Below are 27,866 nucleotides of genomic sequence, written 5' to 3' on the forward strand. Positions count from 1 at the left end.
ATGATTAGTCTATTGAAGTAGAACCATAGGAGACCCAACCCCTTCCAGGCCAGCCACAGTCAGGGATGAAGTCTGAGCTTTTTCAAGAGGATTCCATGAAGCTATAGCCTTGGTGTTTCTAGGAACACTGGTTCAAAAGCCTATTCTACTTGCACTGTTAAATGATTCAGACCAGTGTGTCTGTCAAAATCAAAATTAGAAATCTATTCTCTTGCTCCTGAAGAACATTTGCACTGACTATAATTGAGAATGCTTGGGTTGCTACAAATTCAGTTCTGACTTCTATAGGAAACCAAAAAGGGCTACAGAAGGGAGATACTCAAATGCCTTCTCATCTGGCTCTGCACAGTAAAGGAGGCCTGGGGGAAAAAATCACTGGAGAAAGCTATTTAACTCAACAATTGGAGTTTAAAACACTGGGGTCTCCCCAAAATGCCTAGGCTTTAACATTCATGCATTTTAAGCTCTGAATTAATTTGTTCTTCCTCAAAACACATGAGGCCATCCTCTACCATCCCTACTTAGACATGGGCAGCTAAACATTCTCGCTTGGCTCAGTAAATGTGTACATACGACATTTTTGGAGAGTGTGTGCTTGTGTGTGGATGTGTTTGTGTGATAATATCTACCTACCTGTAAGTTGCTATATTTATCATATGGATAAATTAGCAGGCCCTGATTTTAGCTGCAACATATTTTTAGAAACCACTTCATAAAGTGAATCACATTTCCCATGGAAAAGATGCTATAGTTGGGAGTTTCATTCCTGACCAAAGACTCCTCCGCAAATAAAATATAGATACTGTAAACAACTTGTCACGGAACAAAAATAATGACCATTTTACAAACCTCTATAAATATCTGAAGCATTAAAACACTGCCCTTGATGAGCACTGGGTGTTATATGCAACTAATGAATCGTTGAACACTACATCAAAAACTAATGATGTACTATATGCTGGCTAACAGAACATAATAAAAAAAAAATTCCAAAAAAGCCCCCACTGCCCTAAGTCATATAAAAGGGAAATAAACATATACAATACCTATACATGTAGTCTCCAAGTTTCTGTCACCCCACAAAAATGCAGCTCAATTGAATTATGTTCTAAAATTAATGTGCTAGCCATTAATAACACGAAACATTTGATTAACAATTTAGCAAACTTTGGACTTGAGTGCAGCATTTTGGGGATGATTTAAATAGTGCCAATCTTTGTTGTTGTGTCCAAGGAAATTGATCTAATGTCTTCTCTTCCCTATGAGGTCGAAATCTATGATTCATTGCATCTACTACCTCCATTTCATAAGCCTCTTTCTCCTCCTGCTTTTTCTGCTCTTCTCCCTCCTCAGCCACTCCACTTCCCCATATATGATTATTACAGAAGCATTATATTTTCACAATGCAACTCTGTCCTGGCCAAAGATGATTAGTGCAGGATTAGGTCCCAATCACTGTCTCCCCTGGGAGTCTGATATCTGGAACTGAGAGAACCAGAGATGGGGAATCTCTGGAGTCCTCTTGCTGGGGCCTCGGGACCCCAGACCCTGTCCTTCTACTGGTTTGTTCATTGTTTTCCAGGTTCCATGAGCTGCCCCAATATCCTTTCAGGAAACCCCCCTTTTGGATTAAGCTAGGCAAAGTCATTTTCTGTTATTTAAAGCAAAAGGACTCTTCATTAATATACCTATGACAAGTAGACGCACTTAAAATGATTTCTTCTACCTGAAAGCTCAGGTCAATGCAAGTACTACTCATACTTCGCAACCTAGAAAATGTGCACAGCAAATGACAAAAACACCTAACAAATCAATAAGCATATATACTTTGACTTTAGGTATTAAACATATGACAGGAAAACCCTTATACCAAACTGTTCCTCTTGATTATCTCCATTGAGTTGTCTCGTTTTTTTCTTTTATTTTGCCCTACTTTCCGGTTCCCACTATAAGTCAGACTTACTTTTTGTAATCAGAAAAAAAAATGTTTTTTACTGTCAATAGTGAAAAAAATGTTAAGAATGAGATGTCCCACAGGATTGACATCGGTGATGATAATCATAGCCGTGCTGTTGTTCTCTCACTTCGTAGTGATTTTTAAAGATGACTCAGGTCTGCTGTTATTCCCTCAATGGTCCCCCACCACCTTAGTCTATTCATGGCTAAAAGAGCAGGTCCTTAGCGTCAAAGCAATGTCCACTAGGAAACATTAAGTACTGTAGGAGATGGAGTGAGAGTACTTGGGTTTGAGCCCCAGCAAAAGAACTGTGTGGGCTTGGGATGGTCACTTACCTTCTCTGAGCCTCAGCCTCCCCTGCTTTAAAACAGGGAATTACAGCACCCCCCTCTTGGGGGTTTGTGCAGTTCAAAAGGGACCACGGATGCAACAGCTCTGTGCCGTGGGAAACAAACATTAGCTCTTGGTATCTACTCTCACCTCCTGTCCTCCAGCAGCCCTCTCAGCCAGTGTGGCTTTTGGTTGGGCTTCTTTGTCAAGAAATTAGAAGAAGCCACTCTGCCCTCCTTACCAAATTCTCTTGGCTGAGGACCTGCTGGAAACTCAGACCCTGAAGCTTCAATTATCCTTCTCCTACCGGCTTTCAACAAAATAATATTCACTTATACAATACTGGAGCCTCCCAAAATATAACTCATCTATCTAGTAACTATACTTTAAAAAAAATTATAGTAAAATACACATATTATAAAATTTGCCACTGTGACTGTTTTTAAGAGTATAGTTCAGTGGCATTAAGTGCATTCACCTTGTGCAACGATCACCCTATCCATCTCCAGGACTCTTCAACTTCCCAACCTGAAACTGTCCCCATTAAGCACCAACTCCCTCGCAACCACCCCAGCCCCTGGCAACCACCACTCTACTTTCTGTCTCTGGATCTGACAACTCCAGGTACTTTGTAGAAGTGAAAGCATACAGTATCTGTCCTTTGGTGACTGGCTTATTTCACTTTGTGTAGTATCTTCAAGGTTTGCTATGATCTGAATGCTTTTGTCTCCCCCAAATTTGTATGTTGCAGTCCTAATCCCCAAAGGTGCTGGTAGTAGTAGGTGGAGTCTTTGGGAGGTAATTATGTCATGAGGATTGAGCCCTCATGAATGAGATTAATGCTCTTACAAAAGAGATATCACAGAGCTCCCCAGCCCCTTTCGCAATACAGTAAGTCTGTGATTGGGAAAAGGGCCCTCACCCAACCATGCTGCCACCTTGATCTCGGACATCCAGATTCCAGAACTGTAAAAAATAAATATCTGTTGTTTATAAACTACCCAATCTGTGCTATCTTGTTACAGCAGCCCAAACAGATTAAGGCGAGGCTCATCCGTGTTGAAGCATGAGCCAATTTCCTTACTTTTTCCCTCAGCTTTATTGAGGTATCATTGGCAAATAAAACTGTCATATTTTTAAAGGGTACGGTGTGATAATTTGATACACATGGACGTTGTGAAAGGACTCCCACAATCACGCTAATTAACGCATCCATCACCTCCCATATCTAACTTTTGTGTGTGTCTCTGTGTGTGAAAATACTTAAGATCTAGTCTCAGCAAATTTCAATTATACAATACAGTATTCTCGGCCATGGTCACCACGCTCTGCATTAGATCCTCAGACCTTGATCATCTTAAAATTAAAAGCTGGCACCCTTTTACCAACATCTCCACATTTCTCCCAGCCCCCAGCCCCTGGCAACTATCCTGCTTCTATGAGTTAGACTTTCTGTCATTGTTCCACTTTTTTTTTTAAGATTCCACATATAAGGGATACCATGCAGTATTTGTCTTTCTCTGGCTTATTTCACTTAGCATAATGCCTTCCAGGTTCTTGCATGCTGTCAAATCTGACAGGATGTTCTTCTTTTTTAAAGCTAATATTCCTCTGTGTGTGTCTGTGTGTCTGTATGTGTCTCACATTTAGCTTATCTATTTGTCCATCAGTGGACACTTGGGTTGCTTCCACCTTTTGTGTATTGGGAATCATGCTGCTCTGGACATGAATGTACAAATATCTGAGTCGCTGTTTTCAAGTCATTTAGAACTACACCCAGAAGTGGAATTGCTGGATCATATGGTAATTCTATTTTTAATATTTTTAGAAACTCCCATGCTGTTTTCCCTAGTGGCTGCACCATTTAACATTGCCACCAAGAACACACACACAAGAGTTCCTAATTTCTCCACACCCTGCTAAGATTTGTTATTTTCTGTTTTTTGGATTTGTGTACTTGTGTTTTAAACAATAGTCATTCTAATGGGTGTGAAGAGCAATCTCATTGTGTGTGTTTTTTTTTAAATATTTTATTTATTTATTTGACAGAGAGAGGCACAGCGAGAGAGGGAACACAAGCAGGGGGAGTGGGAGAGGGAGAAGCAGGTCTCCCACCGAGCAGGGATCCCGATGCGGGGCTCAATCCCAGGACCCTGGGATCATGACCTGAGCCGAAGGCAGACACTTAACCACTGAGCCACCGAGGAGCTCTTCATTGTGGTTTTGATTTGCATTTCCCTAAAGATTAGTGACATTGAGCATCTTTTCATGTGCTTACGGCCCATTTGTGTGTCTTCTTTGGAGAAACGTCTATTCAAGTCCTTTGCCCAGTTTTTCATAAAGTTGTTTATTTTTTGTTGTTGTTGAGTTGTATAGGTTCTTTATATATTCTGGATATTAACCCTTTATCAAATATATGATGTGAAAATATTTTTCTTATTCTGTGGGTTGCCTTACTCCTGTTCATTCAAATAGTAACTGTGTACCTATATGTGAAAGACACTGCACTAATGACTGAGCAAAACAGTGCCATCGACTTTCCTACCCTCTCTCCCTTCATTTGACTCTGTCATGCTATCAGAACCCTTCCCAATGCTTGGAAACATTTTTTTTATTACTAGATCTTTGGAGTCTTCTAAAAGGAATTTAATTGACTATTTCATCTCAGATATCTGAGAACTGAGATCTCAGTCCCAAATAGGTTGTGAGGAACTGGGGAGCTGTGAAACTTGACACCAGAAGAGACAGTCACTGTCCATACACACACACACACACACACACACACACACACACACATACACACGGCCCAAAACCTCCAGCAAGAGCTTCCTGCCATCACGTGTGTGTGACAGGAAGTACTTCCGCTTAAATCAGTGCTTGCTGAAGAGTATTTGACTGTTAGGTTTTATTGTAACTGTTCTCACCAGCTGATAAAGGTTACAAACATTGACCCTGGAACACTGGACCCTTACTGGGGTCTTAACATTCTTTCCTGACCCATGAACAACGGCACTTGTTTTATCGAACCACGTACATTGCCTCTCAGCCAGAGTGCTTGGTTTCAAGCCTTAGCGTGATCACCATAAACTAGAACTTAAAAACTCCTGATTTGTTTTTTCTCCTTACCACTCTCCTCAGTAAATTCCTTCATCAAGGAATGTTTCCTTGCACGGCACGTTAAGAGACTCAGTCTTTTATACCCACATCTGGCAGTCTTTATTTTGTATGCCATGTGGGCTACAATCCTACTAACTCCAATGGTCTACCCAGAAGTCAACAAAGAACCCACACACCAGATTCAGTACAGTTACTCTAAGTTTTTTCTTTTTTAAGATTTATTTATTTATTTGAGAGAGAGACAGAGTGGGGGTGGGGACAGAGGGAGGAGAGAGAAATTTTAGCAGACTCTGCGCTGAGCTTGGAGCCCGAGTCGGGGCTCAATCCCACAACCCTGAGATCACAACCTGAGCAGAAACCAAGAAACGGACGCTTAACGGACTGTACCACCGGGGTGATACAGTTACTCCAAGTTTTATGCGAAGACACACCCTGATCCCTGGTTAGCTGCAACCGATCTCATTCCTCTAATCCTCAGGACATTTAGATAAATGCCAGCCTGTTTTCAAACAAATATCTTAATTTAGCCACCAAACATACAGATATTGGACCTCTACAGAATACTTTCCCTCCTTACGTTCACATGCCTTAGAAACCACAAACACAGGACTTTATGTAAATGTTCAGCTGCATGGTGGATCCGCTTTGCATCAAATGGTTGCTAACACACATCCACACACACACACACACACACAGTATGCATTTGTCTCTGAAGAACTGCCTTTAATGTCCTGTTGAAGCCAAAGAATCAAAATTTCAAGACAGTGAATTAAATCTGCAGAATCACTGTTCATTAGCAGTAATGTTTCAAACAGGAAATTAGTCCAATTACAATATCCTCTGAGTTATGATCTCTGCTTCCTCATTGCTCTACCTAGTACCAAATCACACAAATAGCCTGCTTAGTGTCTACAGCAGCAGTTCAAAAAACAACACTACTCAAGGTTTTTCTGCACCCATGGAATGGGGCAGATAAATTAATCCATGATGTGTAGCCCCTTACGATCAGCTAGAGAAGAATGAATCTGAAGCCAGGACCCTAAAAAGGGAGCATTTACCACCCACTGTCTAACAGCTCCCCATTTTCCTTCATAGGCCCCCAGGGATGGCAATCACAAGAATGAGCCAACCCACAACCAGCTGCTGCTTCCCAGCTGTCCTGGAGCCTGATAAGGGCAGATCCTGTGCTGGGTGTCTTGTGCTTAGCCTGGCTGATTTTATTACCAAATATGAGTTACAAACATAAGGCAATAAATACAGGAGGACAGAGTAGTAAGACAGCGATCTTGAGGTCCCTCCCACCAGCAGTGTGCCCTGCCCCTTGAAGGAAATGATGCTCTGTGATAAATGTGATGAACTAGATGTCCCTTCAACAGTTTCCTAAGAAGTTCTGTTCTTTTAGGGTTGAGAGTCAAGCCCTGTCCCACCAGCTCGTTATTGCGTTTACCCTGAACGGTTGTTTCTCTCTCCTTCGGTATCTGAGGCAAATTCCCACCCAGACACAAAGAGGGAGGCATCCTTAGAGAGAGAAGGAAGATTTTTTTCTTCTTTGCATGATCTGGATGCTTACTCAAAGGAGGGAAAACAGGCTAGGTTTTCGTGAGCTGAGTTATTTTTCTGTGAGTGTGTGTGCATGTGTGTGTGCGTCCTGATTTAGATGGAATGAGGTGTTTTGTTTTCTTTAGTTTTGTTTTAAAAACCAGGATAGAAACCCTTTTTAGAAAAGAGCAAATGATTATATCATCCTTAGCATGACTTTCACTTTCACTTTCTCTCATTTCCTCTTGATATTGTTTTCTAGACATTTTGAAGACAACTGTGGCTGTGAGCCTTTGTTGTCCTAATGATCCTGTTTCTCTTTTCTATCAGGAAAACTTCCTCCTTTGCCCGTTTGCATGAATACCTGGCTAATAAAAACTGAGATCTGGTCCTAAATCAGTCAAAACGATAAATGCCTGGGTGAGAATTAGTGGCAAAACAACAGTAGAAACCACCCACAGGGCTCCTTTGGGGACTAAATCTGGAGTCAAGGTGGGGGGTTGTATGATGGAAACTTTGAAAGAGGTGTGATCCAGGGAACTGCTGAGAAAGTGAATAGCCTCTTGCCCTTTTCTTTTTTCTCTGCTCTATTTGAGTACTCTCTGTGTTCTAGAAATCCTGCGCATTCAGCCCTCAAACAATTGAAGACACGAATTCTACTCCAACTTTCTTCTCTGTTTCAAATGCTGACCCACCTGTTAGATCTTAATCATGGCTCCTCCTTCATCATCAGGAATGTCCCGTTGCTGTCTCCCCATTGTCTGGAATAATGTATTAACTAATTTAGGGATGGTGAGACCATTTACCATGGGTGGGACATTAGCCTGAAATACAGTTTGTACCTACAGTGGCAATTAGATACACTAGTTTATCAGCATTCAGCCCTGATTGATTTTATGTTTATGTTTGATGGTAAAGGTAGGGAGATAGCTGTGGTCACACAAAATAAAGTTCTTTCTTTTGGAATTGTAACCAGTCCAGTGAAATCTTTCTTCTCAGATTAAGTAGGATTATGAGTTAAATGAAACTTGGTGAATATGTGAACTTTAAATTTAAAATAACTCGAAACCTGATTAAACCTGTTTTAATGATAACATCCAAGACAGTTGGTAACAACACAACTTGAAAAGTGGCCAAATGTCAAAATACATGGAAGTTGAGAGGAGAGAGGAGAATGAGATAAAGACGGAAAAATTAAAAGAGAAGGAAGCAAAGTAGATATTTGGGAAACAGGGTAGGAATTAGAGATTTCAGAGAAATCCTTGAGCTTGCACAACTCTGCCCAGAGCACAATGTGCCATACCTGAATCATACATGGACAAATCTATAAGGAATAACATCCAGATACCATGCCAGGCACCTCCCCTTGGGTGTGTACATTAGTTATAAACTGAATCTTCATGGCATAGAAAAAATAATCTTTTACCATTTACTAAACAATAGGACACTACAGACTTCCAAGTTCACAAAGATTTAAAAAAATCGATACTAAAAATAAAAGATACTACATGGCTGAGAGAGAATATCTAGTCAGTTCTTCTGCAGAATGATTTAGCAATACACATCAAATGCCTTCAAAACAGTTATATTGTTTGGTCTTGTTCAAAATCTTGAGGACATTGTATTAAATGAAATAAATCAGTCACAAAAGGACAAATACTACATGATTCCACTTACAAGGGGTATCCAGAGTAGTCAAATTTATAGACACATAAAGTAGAATGTGGTTGCCATGGGCTGAAGGAGGAGGGTATGAGGAGTTATTATTTATTTATTTATTTATTTATTTATTTATTTATTTATATTTATTATTTTTAAAATATTTTATTTATTTATTTGACAGAGAGAGAGACAACAGTGAGAGAGGGAACAGAGCAGGGGGAGTGGGAGAGGGAGAAGCACAGGGAGCCCGATGCGGGGCTCGATCCCAGGACCCTGGGATCATGACCTGAGCTGAAGGCAGATGCTTAACGACTGAGCCACCCAGCCACCCCAGGAGTTATTATTTATTGAGCACAGATTTTCAATCTGGAAAGATGAGAAAGTTCTGGAGATGGGTGTAAGTAATGGCTGCACATGTACTTAATGCTACTGAACAGTATACTTAAAAATGGTAAATTTTATGTTATGCATATTGTATTACCTAAATAATAGTTTTGAATATTTAGCAACAGGGAAATGCTCAAGATGATGGAAGTAGTATCAACTATTTTCCAGATTTTCTATAAAAATCATCGTACGTTCATGTATGAAAAAAGACCGGAAAGGTATTCCAAAACACAAAATGTTGGTAGACATTATCTTCGGTGAGATTATGAGTGATTTTCTTTTTTCATACTTTTTTCTACTTTCCAAATGTTCTAAGTAACCATACAATATTTTTCTAGCTAGAAAATAACATTTAAAAGCCCAGCCCCTAGACAGATGGTAACTATACTTGTGGTGAGCACAGCATAAAGTATAGAGAAGTTGAGTCACTATGTTGTACACCTGAAACTACTGTAATATTGTGTATCAACTATACACAAATTTTTTAAAAATTTAAAAGTTTAAAAATAAAAGCGCCCCCCCCACAGCTCTATCCCCTTCCCCTGCTTTATTATTACAGTAATGGCACTTATTACTACATGAAACTATATTGTATATTTATTTGTTTCCTTGCTATAGTCTTGCTTCCCCAGCTAGAACATAAACTTCATGAGGCCAGAGGTTTCTGCATCCTCAGTTCTTGAACAGCTCCAGGCACTTAATGGGCATTCCATAAATAGCTGAGTGAAAGAAAATGAATAGATGAATGAACAGAAAATCAGTCATCCTTAGGTAAGGACAGTGGGCATTCCTTTGTCCGGTGTCCCCATTCCAGGTACCTGGCATAGCTACCTTCTTCCTCCCATCTGTAATCTGCTCAGGATTGGAGAAAGGGTTTTCTCCAGGTTAAGGATCATTGGGATGAAAATAAAACATGGACACATCCAAAGTAGGACTAATAGGGGAGAAATTCATCTAGACACCAGGTCACCTGCAGAAAAGTTGAAGGGACGGAGAATGGGAAAGAGAAAACTCAGAAGAGAAGGAATGGTGAGGAATTTGGGAAGACAGATTAGAATGCACCCTAGTGAGTCCAAAAGAGCATTTCCTAAAGTGCATTTCATGGAACCCTAGGAATACATGGGATGTTCATTTATGTTACATGAAAAAAAGAAGGATTCTGGGGCCAAACAGGTTTAGACAATCTTGAAATAGAATTTTTGAGACTGCTACACAGGACTTCTCAAGGTTTTAATATTCTCTTGTATACTGCCACTCTCCTAAAGAGCAATGTGATTCCTTTTCCCAAAACTTTGAACCACAGGAAACTTTGTCTAGGCCTACAATTTCATGGGATGAGCATGAGGAAGAGTTATCCTGTCTTCGTAATGAGAACATTCACCTTTGGAAAGGCTGGCCTGCAACCACAGATGCAGATTGGCACTGTGGCTTGTCCCTGAGACACACAGTGACACCATGTAGAAAAGATGCCCAAGGCTTCATCTTGAATCACTCACATCAACCCAGTCGTCTCACCTCATCCCCTCACCTCACAATTCTCCCAGTTACCAGTCTGGGCACATGCTTGTTCCTCTTTCCGTTCTTGCCTTGAACTTGACCTTAATGACCCATGCCTTGTATTTCTGCTTCTAATTTGTGCTTCCCCTGTGCTGGGTAAGGCTCCCTTGGTTCAATTCCATGCAACTCACTGTACACAGAGGAGGAAGACTCAGACAAGGAGCAAGCAGGTTTTATGTCTCATAAATGGGGAGAACTTGGGCTTTCTGATACAGAAAGCTCTTCCCTGGTCTTCTTTTCAGCTAATTCTTCAACAGGCCTGAGGTTCTGTAATATTCAATATCCAGGCATCCTTTTACATGCTTTTGGTACCCGGAAAACTGGCTATTTCTATGACTGCATCATCTCATCAGTTCTTATATGGAATGCAGATGTTCCACCACATAACTGGGAAGTCTTTCACATGATGAGCCCCTCATCCACGGTCACTGGGCTATGTTCTAGCTTCCAACCATAAATAAAAGCCCATGGTGACTTTGAAGGTTTGCATGAAATTCCTACAGGGAGGGAGACACTATTCTGACTTTAAACTATAGCCCGCAAATCCTCTTCCATTTTTGTTCTCTTACCTTGTAACTTGGGTTCTCATTCCAAAATCCAGTGACCTCATTGACTGCAGTACTTCAATACAGCCCATGTACTGGAATAAGAAAAAAAAAAAGAATAAGTAGGAAAAAAAAATAGCACAATGATGTTCTCATCTTCATAGTGATTTCCTGGGAAACACCTTAAGTCAGCTCCTGATATCAACTTACATTGGCACACTTAGCCTACCATTGATATTTCTCACCATTAATGGACATATGCCTTAAACCTCAGTTCAGTTATAAAACATCAGCCAGTACTCCTGGGTGGCTCAGTTGTTAAGCATCTGCCTTCGGCTCAGGTCATGATCCCAGGGTCCTGGGATTGAGCCCCGCATTGGGCTCCCTGTTCAGCGGGAAGCTTGCTTCTCCCTCTTCCATTCCCCCTGCTTGTGTTCCCTCTCTCGCTGTGTCTCTCTCTGTCAAATAAATGAATAAAATCTTTAAAAAAATAAATAAAAAAAATAAAACACAGCCAAATCCCAACTATGATATCAGGAAGGCAAGTAGCAAAGATGATGTGAGTTCATTGGTTCAGATCATGGGCTCTGGGGCCAGACTGTGTGCATCCGAATCCTGGATCTGCCACTTATTAGTAATGGAAGCTCAGCACGTTACTCAACTTCTCTGCACTTCAGTTTTGTCACTGGCAAAATGGGGGAAACAATTAGAATTGTTACGAGAGTCAAATTTTTTCACATGCGTGGAGCTCTTAGAACAGCGCCGGGTCCGTGCATGTGCTCCAATGGTATGTGAGGCAAATAATACAGAGACCAGTGAAGCTTCTAAGAAGATAAAACAAGCATATAACTGCTAAATACAGAATTTAGTCATATAAGAAGATCTTACTTTTTCACAAGATCATTTACTAACAGGGTTCAAGAAAGGAAAAAAGAGTCATGTCCTATGCCAGGAATTAGTAAATTTCCCTTGAACATGGAGTATTAGAAGAGGAATTGTGCTTTATAAGCGAAAAGACAGTTTATATTTAATGTGGGAACCATGGCGGGCTGCCGATACCAGAGCGATGTGGTTGGTCTGTGTGTGAGAAGCCTTATGTCAGCAGCAGTATGGAGGTGGGTTATTGGTGAGGGGAAAAGTGAGGATGTTCCTGTCGAGGGGGAAGTAATGAGAGCCCACACCGAGGAGAGATGGCGGCAGTAGGAAGGAGGGGACTAATTCAAGTGACATCATGGAAATAGATACTACATGATTCGGCAGTTGATTTGATCTAGAGAATAAGAGACAAGGATGAGTCAAGGATGACTCAGATGTTTCCAGCCAGGGTAGCAGAGGGAACAGTGATTCCATTAACAGAAACAGGAAAACCAGGAGAGGGGAAGATGATGAGTTGGTTTGGGACCTGCTGACTGAACGACATTGGTGGGGTATCCAGGAAATGACAAGCCTGCGTTGAAAATTGGATTCTGGAATGGTGGAGAAGAATTAAGCCTAGGGATGCAGACTTAGTAGTCTTCTGTGTAGCTTTGCCAAGCGAGGCTGTGGGAGTAAATCCTCTTAGCAGAGCCTTAGCTGACGAGGGAGAGTGTTTCTCTGAGAATGAGTTCGGAAATGTTATGAGAGCCAAGCGGTCTGATTGAAAGTTATCTGTCAGCTCCTTGGAAATTATATGCTTCCTGTTTAGCTTTCCTCTGGAAGCCTTCCAGCCTCCCTCTGCTTGGAAATGGCAAAAGCACCGCGGAAAGATGGCAGGATCCAGAGGGTGCCTCCCCAGACACTTCTTATAGTACTTCTGAGCACATTCTGTAGATTTAGCATCCTAACGGCAAGTCAGCCTACCAAATGTTGCCTAGAGCCTAGTACTGGGAGAGCACGCTGGCCAGGACAATCACCTGACAATTCTCAGCCAGATTCGTTTGTCACACTCCTCTTGGGTCTCTAGTATTGACACACAAAAAATTTTTTGAACACTTTATACCATCCCAATCATGCTTAACTTCCCAAGGTTAAGACATAACTGGGAAAGTGAGTGATGTCTAGACAGTTCTGTTCAATAATCCATAAGACTTATTAGGAAAGAAAATCTAGATTTAGGGGATGTGGTAGAAAGCTCATCTCAGAACTATCAGGAAAGGAGATTCCAAGGGTCCAAGTTTCATGCTGAGGTGCATTAAAAAGATTGTTTTCATATCCTCACTGGCTACTCCAGCTTCTCCTGCCTTCAGTATCTTCTCTCATTTCAGGACTTAGCTCCTGCTCCTCTATTTCCTGCACCCCTCATCCTGGAAAGAATGAACTCCCCACACAGTTGGGGTACAGGCTACTCCTCTAATTCCTGCAGGAGGCTTTGTCAGCACCAAGGGGAGTGTTATCTTTCCCTTCAGCGGTAAATCATCAAGTTAAGATGACAATGATCCTAACCAGCCCATCAAGGCACACTTTTTGAAAATGTAAACAAACACCTACATTTTTCCACCTACATTTTCTGCCAGATTGATTTTTCAAAAATGTCCCTCCATTCTGGAACCCCCTGGTATTTATTATCAAAACAAACATGTTATTATAAACATGTTATTATAAACCCCCAGACCCTGTGTTTTCTGGCCCCTGCTTACCCCCCAACTTCATCTGTGTCATTCTCCCCCTATACACGTCGCTGACACATTGATCTTCTCTCTCTTCCTCAAGTACACCCAACTCTTTCCAAACACAGGGCCTTTGCACTTGCCCTTTCCCCTCTCCCCTTCTGTCTTGCTCTTCTGCCATCTCTTTCCAGGACTGACTTCTTCTCGTCCTGTAGGTTTTAATTTAAATATCACTGCCTCCTGTCAACCTTCATCACAGCCCTCACTGGTCACCTTCGTGCCACTGATGATCAGGTCTACTTGTTGGCTTGCTTGTTTATTGCTTGTCTTCATTCCCTTGACTGTAAACATTATAATCAATGCTGTATTCCCAGCACCTGGGGTGGTGCTTGGGACATGCTGGTACTCAATAAATACTAGTTGGAAGAATGAATAAAGCTTCTATTGTTCAACTCCAACAGTGTCTTTAAAATGAGCAGAGGGAGAGAAGAGATGGAGGGATGTGAAGGTTTGACTGGTCCCTCATCCTGAGGGATAAATGAGGCATACAGGAGAAATGAGGACTCAGAAGTAGACTCAGAAACTATAAACCAGGATGATACCTTTGGAAGACTTTTGGATTTCTCTGTCATTTCCTCTGTTTGTTATTTTTGTTAGTTCCCATCTTAGAGATTGGCAACAAACAATCTAAATGGAAGAGGTTTTGTAGTGAAGTGGGAGGCTGGGGAGAATGTGTCCTCCTCAGGCAGTCTAGCGGCAGTAGGTGGGGAGAGCCCTGGATGATAAAGTTGATGGTGCAGACTTTAACAGGAAGGGAGAGCAGGCTGCATATCTGACAGGAATGGGGAAAGAGGCAAACAGAGTCAGTTGGACAGAGACGCTCCAAGGCCAATGAGGCTCAACACCCACGTGAGGAAGAGTGTCAAAGTGGGGGCAATTTTCAGTCCAGTGTGGTGAATCACCAATGGTGGAATTTGGGTTATCAGTAAGGAAAGAGGTTTTTAGTGGAGAGACAGAGAACAGGAAGAGAGAGACTCTTCCAAGGCTTTGCTCTTAATCACACTTCATGGCAATAACCACCTCATCTGCTTCTTCTAAGACAGATCCAGGCATTGCTTCCGATCCCCTTTTCCTTCATTGAAACCTCTATTTTGCTCCAGACACTCGACTGCCATCAATGGCACAGGTGACACCTTCTGCCAGCCTCATTGTGATAAACCAAAGTTTCTGAAGAAATGTGAGTCATGCCTGAGGTGTTATGACAATGAGTACATTTCCCTTTCCACTGTGGGCATGTGTTGAGAAAGCCACTCTGAGCAAAAGGAAGGGAGGGAATCGGTGCCTGATTTTTCACAATTATCCTGAAGCCTGGAATGGACTTTGGACTTGGTCTTCCCATTAACTCACAGAGTCCATTTCACTCAGAAACCATTGCTATGAGGAAACAGGGAGAGGGCAGTGCATAAAAATAATCCGTCCACTTCTTTGTTTAGGTACCTGATGACCACATAAGCAGACAGGGGTTGAACGTCAATGCCTGAGGAAGGAGAAATTTGGTTTGTTGATTTAGGTATAAACTGGGAATGACAATACCTCTTACTCATTTATTAAATGTGGATCTGAATAAGATATGGTCTCTGTTCTTAAGAAACCCAGCCTCAGAGGCACCTGGGTGGCTCTGTCGGTTAAGCATCCGACCCTTGATCTCAGCTTAGGTCTCGTTCTTCTGGTCATGAGTTCAAGCCTCATGTTGGGCTCTACACTGGGCGTGGAGCCTCCATTAAAAAAAGAAGAAGCAGCAAAGAAAAGAAAGAAACCCAGGCTCATAGGATAAGAGAATCATGAAAGAGATTATTTCTTTTCTTTCTAGGAGTATAGTCATTACTGTTAATTCCATTTAATAGATGAAGATATTAAAGTCTATTAAAGGAAAATGCCTGGCTCAGTTTCATTTGTTCAGTGAGACTGAATCAGGGTTTATTCCAGAGTCTGTAGCCCATCCTGGGACTCTGTGTGTAAGCCTTGTATAACAGGAAAAGTAAAAACAGAAAGGGTCACTGAGCTGGCTCCCACTGACTCTTCCTTTGGTCTACTGAAGTGGGTAACAATGAAATGAGCCTGGGGGCCAGAGTGGTGAGAGCAGAATGAATCCAGCTTCTTCTGGGGAACACAGGAGGTGGCACACGAGACAGAAGACACTCCCTAATTCCTGACTCTGAGAGGACACCGAAGACCTTTATTAGAGGCATACACGGGTGGTGAGAAAATAGTGGAGCTCAGCAGTGCTCAGACAACCTTCCTATTCAGCACCTGACAGACAGCTTACCTAACTCCTAGCTCATGCTCTCTCTTCATGCCCCAAGGCAGCAATAATATTTTTGTACTGTCTGAGCTTCAACCACTTGCTCCCAGAGAGTGGTGAACAGCCTATTCATAGCTGTGTGTATCTTGGGCTTTGAAGAAATTACTGGGGTTTTCAGAGAGGAGGAATGATAGCTAGCTTATGAGAATTTCTCATACTGGCTCCTTTACAGAATGATTTTGACCATATTACCTAAAGAAAAAGGATATATATTCTTATATCCTCAGAAAGAATGTCCGAAGGACACATTAAGAAACTGGTAAGAAAGGTAACAGTGGTTACTTCTGGGAATGGGAGAGAGGCAAGCTTTTACTTTTTACTTTATACTTTTATATTGTTTATTTTTTAAAAATAAGTAGGTAGTATTATTATAGGGTTTAAAATTTAAATAAAGCCTACCTTAACCTCTAGGAAGCACAGTTCATTAATTATTAAGTAGGATTACCTCCTTTTTTTTCTGTGGCATACAGTATTCCTTTCTTAGAATGTGCCCGCCCCTGTGCTAGAAGTATAAGGGGATATTGTTCAAGAGAAGGCTTCAGGCAGAGGCCCTGCATTTGATAAGACAGGGAAGAATGACACTTCGAAATGATCAAAACACCGAAGAACAGTATATAATTAAGTGTGATATGACAAGGGTTTGACCTTCATGAAATAAATGTTTGACAATAGTAAAGGCCACCAACATGGCCCAAAGACACTGCAGGATTTTTCTGCCGCTTTAAATAACTTCTAGTCTTTCTCACTAAGAAAGGGAGATTGGAGGGAAGACATTGTCTTCATAATCTTGTGATGTTGTCTCCACTTCCTTTCTTTCTACTCATGCCTCAACTCACTCTAGTAGTTCTGGCCTCAAAACTCTATTGAAACTGCCTGAGCAAACCAACTACTTTATCAGGGTCTACTCGAGTGAACTGTTTTTGTTCCCGTTCACCTGCCTAGGGAATTGCCCTTGCTGACCTCTACTCACCTCCTTTTCTTTCCTCTGACCCCTCTCCCCGCTTGGCTTTCATGAAAGCATTTTTCTCTGATTCCTCATCTTCATCCTCTGACTGTTCCTTCTTAGTCTCCTTTGCTAGTTCCTTATTTTTACCCCTGTTTTCTCTTTAAACAATGGTCTCTTCTCCTCTCACCCTATACTATGCAGTCAACCCTGACTGCATCTTAGAATCACCAGGGAAGCTTAGAAAATTCTGATGTCCAAGTTCTACTCCCATTCAATAAAGTCTATCTCTAGCATGTATGCCTTCAATTATTACCTTGGTACTGATGGCACAGAGATTTTTCAACCCAAGTTCTTTTGCCTGCTACAGACCAGTGTAATCACATGAATATGCATTCCACTTGCATCGCAAATTCAGTATATCCAAATTAATTCCTCTACTTACATTTCTGATCTCAAGCAACAGTATCACCAGCCACCTAGTTACATGAGCCAGGAAACTCAACTCTTCCCCTTCTTTCAAATCCCTCACCCAATCAGGGGCCAAGCCCTGCCAATTCAAGCTCCAAGCCCTGCCAGTTCAAGCTCCAAGCCCTGCCAGTTCAAGACAGGATCTGTCCTGTCTTCCTCCCTCAACTCCACACCTGCCCCAAATTTTACCATCCTCATTTGGGCACTCTGCCTCTCAACTGCATCATATGCACGTTCAATGTACCTGAAATGAACCATTTTCATTTGGCTGGCAGTAAGCAAGAGATCAATCTCTTGGTTCAATCCTGTAGCCCCAAACCCTACTCTCCAAATTAGACTTTGACCTCAATGGCCCCAGGGAAAGGGGGCCTCCCTGTAAATACAAACAAAAACATAAGGCACTGATTCTGATCTTTGACAGTCCAAGTGCACAGATGTGGAAGATTTTAGGGACTGTCCAGTGTATTCTTTATTCTACCTGAGTTCCACCCTAGTGCTGAATTTTGAAATAACCCCCACAACAACAGAGTCTCTGGTGTCCCACCCTCTGAGTCTGCCTTTCCCAATGCAGCTAACACCTTACTGAAACTCAGGTCTGGCATGATGCGACTCCATCCTATCCTACTCCATTCCCACCTAAAAATCTTTACAGGGCCCCCAGCCGCCTCAAACTGAGCTTCTCAAACTTTATAGAACTTCAAAATCACCAGAGAAACTTAAAAAGCAGATTTTTCAAAAGCAGATTCCTGGGCTCTGAGATATTCTGTTTCAGTAGGTCTGAGTAACTGCATTTTAACAAGCACTCAGGTGGGGGTGCCTGGGTGGCTCAGTCAGTTAAGTGTCTGCCTTCAGCTCAGGTCATGATCTCAGGGTCCTGGGATCGAGTCCCTGCTGAGCAAGGAGCCTGTTTCTCCCTCTGCCTGCCTCATCCCCTGCTTGGGCTCTCTCTCTCTCTCTCTGATAAATAAATAAAATCTTTAAAAACAAAAAACAAGCACTCAGGTGATTCTGCTACAGGTGGTCCAAGAATCACACTTTAGAGAAAACACCAGTCCCCAGGAAAAGATCCAACTCTCTTAGCTTAGTGGACAAGATCCCAACTATCATCATGCAAAGGTCACTTCTTTCATGAGTCCTCTCCTCTACTCTCCCTTCCTTACCCACAGTCTTGACCACATTCCCTTTCCTAAGCCCTCCTCTGCACACTTTATGGACTACTAGCAGACCTTTTATAAAACTCTAGTTGCCTATATGGCATTTTTTATCAATGTGTATATACCTCTTTTAAAACAAAAATGGTGTCTATTTCTTCTTTGTATCCTTAGCATAGAGTCTAACTCACCAATGTTCCTGAGATGAATGAGTAAGATATGGCTTAAATAACTTTTGAGACAGCATAGGATGTGTACATAAAAATAATCGTATTAAAGATTTAGATAATATTAATCCCTTATTCAAACTAAATCTCATCAAACTTAGATTTCCCAAAAGAACAATCATAAAAGTCAAAAACTCAGTGCTTAACAATTACAATATTAATGAGTGAATTAATCCAGATATAAGAAAGTAGCCAGATGAGGACAAACTCAGAAAAAAATGGCCTAAAAGAAGAACAGAACCCACACTACTCACTCAAGTCCTTTGCTGCTATTTGGGAAACCAGATATGACTTCAGACAAAGCCAGAAATCAGACTTTATCTGTAAGTTTTCCTAATTTCAAAACCCAACCAGTCACAATGAACAATCCAAAAATGAATAAAACATTTACAAATAAATTTAACAAAATAAATGTAAAACTTATACTTTTAAAACTATAAAATATTGTTGAAGGAAATTCAAGAAGATCATAATGAATGGAAAGACATCCACCCTCATGGATCAGATGAGTTTATGTTGTTAAGGTAGCAAAATTAAAATCTCTCAAAACTAATCTACAGAATTAACGAAATTCCTATCAAATTCCCAGATGGCTTCTTTGCAGATATTGACAAGCTGCTCCTAAAACTCACAGGGAAAGTCAAGAGGCCCAGAGTTGCCAGCACGATCTTGAGAAAGAACAAAGTTAGAGGACTCACCTGTTCCAATTTCAAAACTTACTACCCAGCAACACAATCAAAACAGGTGTGGTATAGCATCAAGATAGACACTTGGATCAAAGGAATAGAATTAGAAGCCAGAAATAAACCCTCATATTTACTATCAACTGATTTTTGACAAGGATGCCAAAATAATTCAAAAAGAGAAAGGACAGGCTTTTCAACAAATGGTGCTGGAGCAACTGAATATCTACATAAAAAAAGGAATGAAACTAGACCCCATGCCTCATACTGTATGCAGAAATAAACTCAAAATGGATCCAAGACATATGTATGAGAGTTACAATGATAAAAGAAAACAGGCAAAAATCGGGACCTTGGATATAACAGCAAAAGCACAAGCTAATAAAAAAATAGATAAATTGGATTTCATAAAAATTAAATACTTTTGTGCTTCATGGGACACTACCAAGAAAATGAAAACACCACCCACAAAATGGGAGAAAATATTTACAAATGATATATCTGATAATGGACTTGGATCCAGAATATATAAAAAACACTAAAACTCAATAAGAAGAAGACAAATAACCCACTTTGAAAGTGGGCAAAAGATCTGAATAAACATTTATCCAAAGAAGATTTAAAAATGGCCAAGAAGCACACAAAATGATGCTCAATATCATTCCTCATTAGGGAAATGCAGAGCAAAATGACAGTGAGATACCACTTCATACCCTCTGAGATGGCCATCATTTAAAAAACAAATGGACCCAAAATAGTAAGTGTTGGCAAAGACGTGGAGAAACTGGAACCCTGATACAGTGTGGGAATGTAAAATGGTGCAATCACTAGGAACAACAGCTTGGCAATTCCTCAAAAAGTTACATTTAGGGGCACCTGGGTGGCTCAGTCGGTTAAACATCTGCCTTTGGCTCAGGTCATGATCTCAGGGTCCTCGGATTGAGCCCCACATTAGGCTCCCTGCTCGGGGAGGCTGCTTCTCTCTCTCCCTCTGCCTCTCCCCCTAGCTTGTGTGCTCTTTCTCTCTCGCTCTTGCTTTCTCTCTCCCTCTCAAATAAAATCTTAAAAAAAAAAGTTAAATTTAGAACTACCACATGACCTAGCAATTCCACTCCTCAATAAATACCCAAGAAAACTGAAAACATGTCCACACCAAAATCTTGCACCCAAATGTTCACAGCAGCATTATTCATAATGGCCGAAGGGTAGAAACCACCAAGTATCCATTAACTGATGAATAGATTGATAAAAGGGACACATCACGCATTGAAAAAGCATTTGGCAATGAAAACGAACAAAGTACTGATACATGCTACAACATAAATGAATCTTGAAAATATAATTCTAAGTGAAGGAAAGCAGTCACAAAAGACCACATGTTGCATGATTTCATTTATCTGAAGTGTCCAGAGTAGACAAACCTATAGAGTTAGAAAGGAGGGCTGGAAAGTTTGGGGGTTGGGATGTGACTGCTGAAGGGTCCAGGGTTTCCTTTGGGGTTGATAAAGATGTTCTAAAATGGGAGGTATTGGCATAACCCTGTGAATATACTAAAAACCACTGAATTGCACACCTTAAATGGGTGAATTGATGGCATGTGGATTACATCTCAATAAAGCTGTTACCAACCAACAATAACAGGTCAAACAAACAATATCTGCAAGGCAGTGTGTGACCCCGATGTAAGCCACGGCAGGAAATATGGTCGAATAGATGGATAATGAATAACTAAATGAAGCATCAGAAATCATTAAAGTTGTTTGACGTCCTCTTCAGCACTCTGGAGGCAGAGTTCATTGCCCTTCCCTTGGGCTCCCAGAGCATCTTGGTCATACCCCAAGGTTGCACTCACCCAGTGGTGCTGCAATTTTTCTTTTTAAATGTCTAAGCCCGCAGCTGGACTGTGGGCTTCTCAAGGGCAGGGAGTGAGTCTTAGTCATCATTATCCCCAGCACCTCTTACAGTGCAATAAATGATTTATTTGAATGAAGTAGCCAAGAAATGCCATTCAGGAAGTCTCAAAATAACCTGCATCCTAACTGGACCATCTGTAATGTGTTCCTTCTTAAAGGGGTATGTTGCCAGTTAAAATAATCCTGAAGGGAAGCTGGTCAAAGGCCTCCTTGTGCCAGCTTTGACTCAGTATGTGTGTTGTACGAGAAGGGAATGGAAGGTCCTTCCCCGTTTAGTGCAGCAACAATTGAAAACCGGGGCAGGTAGATGATGGGGTTGCAGGGCCCCTCCTCCAGAACAGGGGGCAATATTGGGGAGCAAGTTTCGAGGGAGTTCAGTGAGACAAACAAGAAGACCGGCCTCGGTGGAAGAGGCACAAGGGGTCTTCACAAAGACTGATTTTTCTTAGAGTGATCCGGTAGCGCTTATGAAACTTGCATCCAAGAGCACAGAGCAGTGGACACCCTCCCTCTCTCTACCATTCTCTGTTCTCTTGTATTTGCTTTTCTTTCTTTTTTTTTTTTAAGATTTTATTTATTTATTTGACAGAGAGAGACACAGTGAGAGAGGGAGCACAAGCAGGGGGAGTGGGAGAGGGAGAAGCAGGCTTCCCACAGAGCAGGGAGCCTGACGTGGGGCTCAATCCCAGGACCCTGGGATCATGACCTGAGCCGAAGGCAGAGGCTTAACTAACTGAGCCACCCAGGCGCCCCTTGTATTTGCTTTTCTTTGGATCACTTATTGCTGACAGCATCACGTATTTGTTTGTTTGTTGTCTGTCCCCCCTGACTAGAACGTTGGTAGCGAAGAGCCGAGACTGCTCTGTCCTCCACACCTGGAAGACCACCTTGCATGCAGTAGCCCTCAAAATCATGCGCTTTGGTTAATTATACTTCAAACACACACACACTTTGGGTGGATTGAGTTGAGTATATTTTTAAAAATTCAAACATCTCCCCTTCCAAAAGCTCCTTCTCTTGCTCCAGGTTCAACAGCCTGAATATCTGGAATTGTTCATTCATTCACACTCAGGTCTCAGCAACCAAGTCATTTCAACCCGGAGTCCTCACTGGTTACAAAGATGAAATCTTCTAAAAGTAAGTGTTGTGTTCTGCTTGTTCTTCCGAAAGGAAGAACTTCCTCTGCAGGCTTCCCACCCAAGGCAGAGCGGGGCTGTGAAGGGGGCAAAGCTGGGCCCCCTTGGCCACCCTCACCTCCTATGCTCTTTCCCAATGAAGTAGACTTCTTTGCCCACAGCAGATGGAGAAAACATCTGTTGTTTTAAAGTCCCTCTAAGGCGAGCAGAGCTGATAATGTCTTAACTATCATCTCCTGGGGAATTTTAGAATTAAATAAGGGAAGTTTTGAATCGATTCGGAAGAAAAGTGGGCAATCCAGGATCCTGCAGATAGAATGTTTTGAGTGCCGGAAGCCCAGATAAACAATAAAGATCTTGGTCGGGTTGGCACTTTGATGACACTCTAATACATCAGGATATGAGCTATCTACAATGGGCCAAAGAAACCTTCCAATTTGTCTGAAAAAAAAAAGTACTGGCCGGCCGTGGGCAAGGAAAGTATGACAGCCATCTGCATCAAGTGGGGCGGCTATGCAGGGTCACATACCAACAGTCCTACTCCCATCAAGAACCCCTTACCCACGGGGATTTTTTTGAACTGAGAGAGGTTTCATCTCTGCCTACAGACCTGAGCACAGACAAAATCACTCAGCCGGAGGTCATCCCGGTGGCAAAAAGCAGACCGAGAACTTCGGAAGGGCCACGAGCTCTCCCAGGAATAATTTCACACGCACATGTGGGGAGACGCGTATTAACTCTTTCTGTGGCTGGGCAAGGCCAGAAGAGCCATCCTATGCGACCACGTGCTTTGACACAGAGATTTCCACTGTCTCTTTTCACAAGTGTTATCTCATTTGATCCTTGCGATAAAATTGTGACAGACCCTGACACTCCTTTTACAGATGGGAGAAAACTGATTATCAGAGGTTTGGTGCTCTGCTCGAGGGCCACAGAGCTGGCTAATGAGAAGAACCCCGGTCTCTTTATGCTTAACACCGTGATAGTCCATGTTATCTCCCTGATCTGGAGAAGTTTACCGTCCAGGGAAGACTCCAAGTCCAGCATCTTTCAAAAGTACCAGATAGTACAAGTGATGTACCTCCTATCGATGAGGCATCTGCTGATAGCAATTCCCCCATGGTACCTGGGTCAGGTAGGAGTTTTCTCCATGATGCTGACCCCCCTGAAGTGCCCCATGTTCCATCATGGGTATAGCCCGGGGAGATAACAGTACACTGAGTCTCTCCTCCACCCATTCACCCAAGCCCTCATTATAAGTAGCAAAGAGCTGATTATTGCTCTATCCCCAATACCTAGAATACTGTCTGGCAGACAGCAGCCCCTCAAAATATACTTTAGTTGATTGAACTGAATATGTTTTTAAAAATCCAAACATCTACCCTGCTGAAAGCTCCTTCTTCTGCTCCAGGTTCAAGAGCCTGAAATCTACATTTGTTCATTCATTTTTTTTTTTTTTAGTATCAAGAGAAAAATGAGTGGTAAGACCAGCCATCCTCTGTAGGTGGTAGATGTTTATATAATCTATAATCTCATAGCTGCTTGAAGCATGATTGTTGCACCCACCACCTAAAACAGTAAGTATTGTGTTTCGTTCCACACCACGCCGATCACCCTCTGTGTTCTTGAAAAACAGGAATCGTCAAAAACTAATGATGTAATGTATGGTGATTAACATAACAAAAATTATTTAAAAAATTTAAAAAAAGAAAAAAAAAGAAAAACAGGAATCGCATTGTACAAAGGTGGATTTTCCTTGACCAAAATATTCTCAATGTGCTCTTTGCAGAAACTCCTTAAGGGCCCTGTAGCTAATATCCAGTTTTAGTGTTTGTTGAGATTCAAAAGCTGCACCCAATAGCTTTAAGTTAAGCCCCTTGTGGGGAAAAGCAACTGTTAGCCCTGTGGCCTGGCCTCCTAAGAAACTTTCAAGAGTTTGTTGTTGTTGTTGTCACTGTAGAGGCCTAATCCTAGGAGAATGGGAATCCTGTTTTCTATTGTTCTTGGAGAAAGCCTCTAAAGTGGCGGAACTAGTTCCTCATAATGAAAATGAGAATTGGAATACTGGCCGTACTCCGATTAGCTGCTTTTGTAATACTAATTGACTGCACTCTCTTGATGGACCTAGTGAAATCCCAGGTTGTGTCAAAGCATTAAAACATTCAGAAGAGAAGTCTTAACGGTGCTGCTTACAGGAAGAACAACTGAATAATTGATCCCAATAGCCATTTAACTAGAGACCTATGGTTTAAAAAGCAAGCTTTTTCTTAATCCCTGGAAGACCTTCATTCCTCTGGACACTTTATCCTTCCCTTTTGTCTTCATTCATCTACTTCCACCACTCCTTTCTTTGTATAGGTGGGAGTTATTGGGGCTGTCCACAATTATTTCCAATTTTTGGCCTTCCCAGCACATAGTGGGATTACACTTCTCCTGACTTGGCCAATAACATTCAAGTAGACTAGCACTTTGCGAGTGCTTTGTCACATGTCCCTTCTCTTGCAATTGGAGACCTCAGGCCGGGTCCCTGAGGGAGAAGAACTCAGGGTAGAGCCCCCTAGCCAACGTGCTGTGGGCACATGGTATAAAGAAGAAATACACTTCCGTTGTCTAAGCCGCTGGAAAGCCAGGATTGCTTGTTAGCAGAACGACCTAGTCTGTCGCGACTGATACCGTAACCACAAAAGTGGAGAAGGAACATGCCAGAGTCTAGGAGCACGGGTTTTAAGAGTCAGGCAGGCCTGCGTTTGAATCTCAGCTTTTCATGTACTAGCTGTGAAACCTGAGGCAAATAACTTTACATCTCATCTATAAAATAGGGACAATAACTTACCTGTTTCACAGGGTTGTTACGAGGTCCCAATGTGGTAATGCACGTGTGGCGCTGAGCACAGTGACTGGCACATGGGAAGGGCTCGGCAAATGGCAGCAATTGCACGGGAATGACAGTGCAATGAAACCTCTTCATTTCCACCTGCCTTCTAGTTTGGGGAGCTGATGAATGTCTCAACTGCCATGAAGGGACCTCAGTCAAGACTGCTCTTCATAGGAGTGTGATAAACACTGGGATGCAAGGTGCTATGGGAATGTGTAAGAGGGGGCTCCAACCCAGCCTCAGGGAATCAGAGAAGATTTTTTTGGAAGAAGGGATGCTGGTGTGCGTGATGAAGGGCAACTAAGGAGAGATTGGAGGAGACATTTCCAGGCAATGAATATGGCATGCCCAACAGGTAAGCAAGAATAAGGGGTGCTGCTACTAAAGGATACAAATATAGTGATCTGAAGGGGCACCTGCACCCCAATGTTTATAGCAGCAAAGTTCACAATAGTCAAACTATGTCCACTGACAGATGACTAGATAAAGAAGATGTGGTATTTATACAATGGAATATTACTCAGCCATCAAAAAGAATGAAATCTTGCCATTTGCAATGCTGTGGGTAGAGGGCATTACGCTAAGTGAAATAACTCAATCAGAGAAAGATCATTATCATACAATTTCACTCATATGCAGAATTTAAGAAACAGCACAGAGGATCATAGGGGAAAGGAGGGAAATATAAAATAGGATGAAATCAGAGAAGGAGACAAATCATAAGAGACTCTTAACTCTAGGAAACAAACAGCGTTGCTGGAGGGGAGGTGGATGAGGCAATGGGGTAACTGGGCGGTGAGCATTAAGGAGGGCACATGATGTAATGAGCACTGGGTGTTGAATGCAATGACGAATCACTGAACTCTACCTCTGAAAGTAATAATACACCATCTGTTAATTAATTGAATTTAAATAAAATTAAATTTAAAAAAAACAGGAGAAGGGGTACAAAAACACCAAAGACTTCAATATGACTAAAATCCAGAGACACAGCTGGGAGTACAGGCAGCGACTCTAGTACATCTGTTATCAAGTTAGCTGTCTGCCGACACAATTCAGTGGGCTCTGGGTGGGCAGAAGCTGGGTCTCATTTACTTGCATTTTTAGAGTCTGGCACAGTACAGGGCACATAATAGGATCTCAGTAAATGTTTACAGAATGTCTGATGATTATAAACAAATTGCAGGCTACTCAAGCTTCAGTGTGATGCCAATTTCTCCTCATTCTTCCATAAGTTTCCAAACAACACTTCCACCCAGCCCACTTCTCAGACCCGAAGAAATACAAGCTAAAAATATAGCCCAGGTCATGAATCATAAATGAGATGGAAAAGCAGTGACTCACAGAAGTTAATCTGCTTCCCAGGAGAGTGTTGCTGGATGTCCTTTGCTGTGAGAGGTGAGGCAAAATGCCAGCACCATCACTGCACAGCTAAAGCTAATGTAGTTCCCAGGCCTGCCATCGGGCACCCATCTGGTATTCCAAGGTTCCCATTCAGAGTTGCCAAGGGGCAGCAACCCCATGCATCCCATACAAGGAAGCAGAGACTGACAATGTTGCTCTGCGTGTGTGCTCGAGAAAATGGTATAGGGCCCTGTCTACTGTCTCAGTGGTCCAACATGTGCACCATCTTGTTGGCCATGGCCTTAATTTGGTTATAGCTGTAGCCAAGGCAACACCTTTGCAGAATGACTTAGCAGATGACCAACCAGTTATGTTTTGTATCTTTGCTTAATTCAGTTGGGAACTTTAATATAAGAGTGACAGTGTGTGCATGGTCTCTTCTGCCAACCCACAATCACTTGATATGCTACATCTTTGCGGATTTAAGACCTTATTTGTCAGCTCTGAATCACCTCAAAAATATTAAATAAATTATGCCCTACACCCTCACATCACACAAATCTGTCTCAGCCTTCAGTGTTCAGGACCTAGAGTTTTTAATTGAATCAAACATTACTGGAGGAATACTACACACTCACAAATGAGAGCATCTGCAAGTACCACCACAAGGGAGACAGATTTCACAGCTCCATCAAATGCTCTCTTCTATCCCCTCTCCCCCAGGCAGCAGTGTCTGCACCCATCCCCCTTTAGAGATTCAAAGACCCTTAAACTTTTGCTCCCACCCCTGCCTATCAAATTAAATCTCACTCTCAGCAAATAATCTGAAATATTAGCTAGCGGTATATATAACGAAATTACTATTGAAAACTATAGGTACCATTTAATTATTACTGGAAAAGGCCAACATTTTTATCATCAGTTGTCATACTTAGTCAAACATGATGTCCCCAGTAGGAGCATTTATATATGGTGGTTTGAATCTTTCCAGCTCTCTAGGACTGTAACCATGCCCGGTGTGTGGTCATGTCTGGAGGCTATGGTGGCCAAAGAGCCTCATTCATACCATTCTCCCTCCAAGT

General features: G+C 41.9%; 1 protein-coding gene across 3 annotated transcripts in view; it reads right to left on the reverse strand.

Annotated features, from left to right (window-relative positions):
* SHC4 (SHC adaptor protein 4) overlaps positions 1 to 27,866 on the reverse strand; it is a 129,702-nt gene that overhangs the window by 78,289 nt on the left and 23,547 nt on the right. For all 3 annotated transcript variants that reach the window (XM_027570729.2, XM_027570727.2, XM_027570728.1), the window contains exon 2: positions 11,119 to 11,189. In XM_027570729.2, coding sequence (XP_027426530.1) covers positions 11,119 to 11,189 — 71 coding nt within the window. The remainder of the gene's footprint in view (positions 1 to 11,118; positions 11,190 to 27,866) is intronic.

The sequence above is a fragment of the Zalophus californianus genome, chromosome 6 (genome assembly GCF_009762305.2).
Source record: "Zalophus californianus isolate mZalCal1 chromosome 6, mZalCal1.pri.v2, whole genome shotgun sequence".
Taxonomy (NCBI): domain Eukaryota; kingdom Metazoa; phylum Chordata; class Mammalia; order Carnivora; family Otariidae; genus Zalophus; species Zalophus californianus.